At 31.8% G+C, this 1,728-nt stretch overlaps 1 protein-coding gene across 1 annotated transcript; it reads right to left on the bottom strand.

The window, feature by feature from the left end:
• Positions 1–257: 257 nt before the first annotated feature.
• On the bottom strand, positions 258–1,382 carry LOC106868176 (stAR-related lipid transfer protein 5). The gene is made up of 2 exons (XM_014913320.2): positions 1,274–1,382; positions 258–1,027 (listed from the first exon to the last, which is right to left on the bottom strand). Exon 2 carries the CDS (start codon positions 1,016–1,018, stop codon positions 380–382), a length of 639 nt encoding a protein of 212 aa, XP_014768806.1. The 5' UTR covers positions 1,019–1,027; positions 1,274–1,382; the 3' UTR covers positions 258–379.
• Positions 1,383–1,728: the final 346 nt, after the last annotated feature.

Genomic DNA, 1,728 nt, shown 5'->3' with positions numbered 1-1,728 from the left:
ACGGTGAAAATAATTTTCGATTTGGAGTAATTCAAATGAGTCAATTTAAACTAGCACTCTAGATTATCTTAACATAACCGGACCAAACAGTTATATGCTGATAAAATCTATAAAAAAAACGAAATACGTAGACTAAGATAAAAAACTACAGAATGTTGCACGGTAATGTATTAGAATTATGAAAGTGCAATGAGCATAAACATACAATTAAGAATACAATATATACTTAGAAAGTGAACAAGGCAAAACAACATGCGGTTACTGAACTTCAAATTTAATAGGATTTCGACAGGTCTTCATTGAATACAAACTTTTGGTTTAGGAAAGTTATTAGGACAAACATCATTCATATATCATTTATCAATAAAGTTGGTAAAACTTAAGGAGCCTTTTTGGGTATTGTATTTCCAAGACCATCGTAAAACCCTACAAGGGAATTAGGCATTGCCGAATCAACAATTTCGGTTGGTAACCTACCTCGAAGGTCTGGTTGTAATAAGCTTAGCAAATTAGTTTTGTTTGCATCTCCAGGAACTTTAATGCACACCAAAGCACATGGGTGATCGAAACCCCGAACAAAGTCTGCTATTGGTGGACATTTGGAATACTCAATACTCACTGCACAGGTAGCTATGAATTTATCGTTTTCCACATTGAATATAAGATCCACGAAATCTCTTGGGGATATGATATTTATTACTTCAGCCCCAGTGTACATTCGTGCTATTTTCAAATTAGGACTCAATACTTCAAGACACTCGATACCAGCCATTCTTTTATCCCATTGAAGGCGGAGAGAATCAGGTGACGGGTCTAAATATTGAAATACAGTATCAGGGGATGCTTCAATTATTCCCTCAGCTTTGTATAAATTACCATTAAATTCTGTTGATTTACGAGAAGATACAATAACATTTGGCTTATCCACAATAACTTTCCATCCATTTCCATCTTCCATATAATCTTCTACTGTAGAAAGTAATTTCTTGGCGAGGTTTTCGTAATCTTCCTTTGACATGGTGAAGAGCTGAAAATAATATACCGTTATATTATTTCATGAAAATTATCATTATAGCTTCTTTGTTTCTGAGAAGAATATAGTATTCATTAAAAACGGATTTTATTGCAATAAAGCAATAAAAAAAGTGTTATTGTAATAAGTTTAAATCATAACCGGTCAGAGAAAAAAATTACAGCATACAGAGAATTATTTTAGAATAAAAACTCTTTCTACTCATATACAGAAAAAGAAAAGCCCACTTGCGAAACTTACCTCAACAAAACCTATACTCGTTCACGTTCAAACTTTGCAAATGATCCGTTAAACGGCATTTATGCTTTATATATGTGTACACACAAACAAATGAGTGTGTGTATTTGTTTGAATTTGATTTTTAAAACGAGGTTGTCTAATATGTCACAACAAAGAACATTCTAAGCATTATTATTTTTGGATCAAACCATTCTGACAGTCAATTAATAACGAATGTTTTCGTTGATGGTCTCACCAATAATTTTTCACGAGATATACAGTTAATTTTTTTAAGCATTGCTATGGTGAGTACCACATTGATAGTAAAGACTTTCAAACTAAAATTTATATTTAATTAAACTGATTAAAGGTGTACGCAAAGGGAAATTCTTTCAGGATAGAATAATTAAGTTTTCAATTCTGTTTAAGTTACTGTGTTTTCTAATTTTTATAAACGAAATATGTGACAATAGTCA

Source organism: Octopus bimaculoides, chromosome 6 (assembly GCF_001194135.2).
Source record: "Octopus bimaculoides isolate UCB-OBI-ISO-001 chromosome 6, ASM119413v2, whole genome shotgun sequence".
NCBI classification, from domain to species: Eukaryota; Metazoa; Mollusca; class Cephalopoda; order Octopoda; family Octopodidae; genus Octopus; species Octopus bimaculoides.
This window is presented reverse-complemented; position numbering and strand designations above follow the sequence as displayed.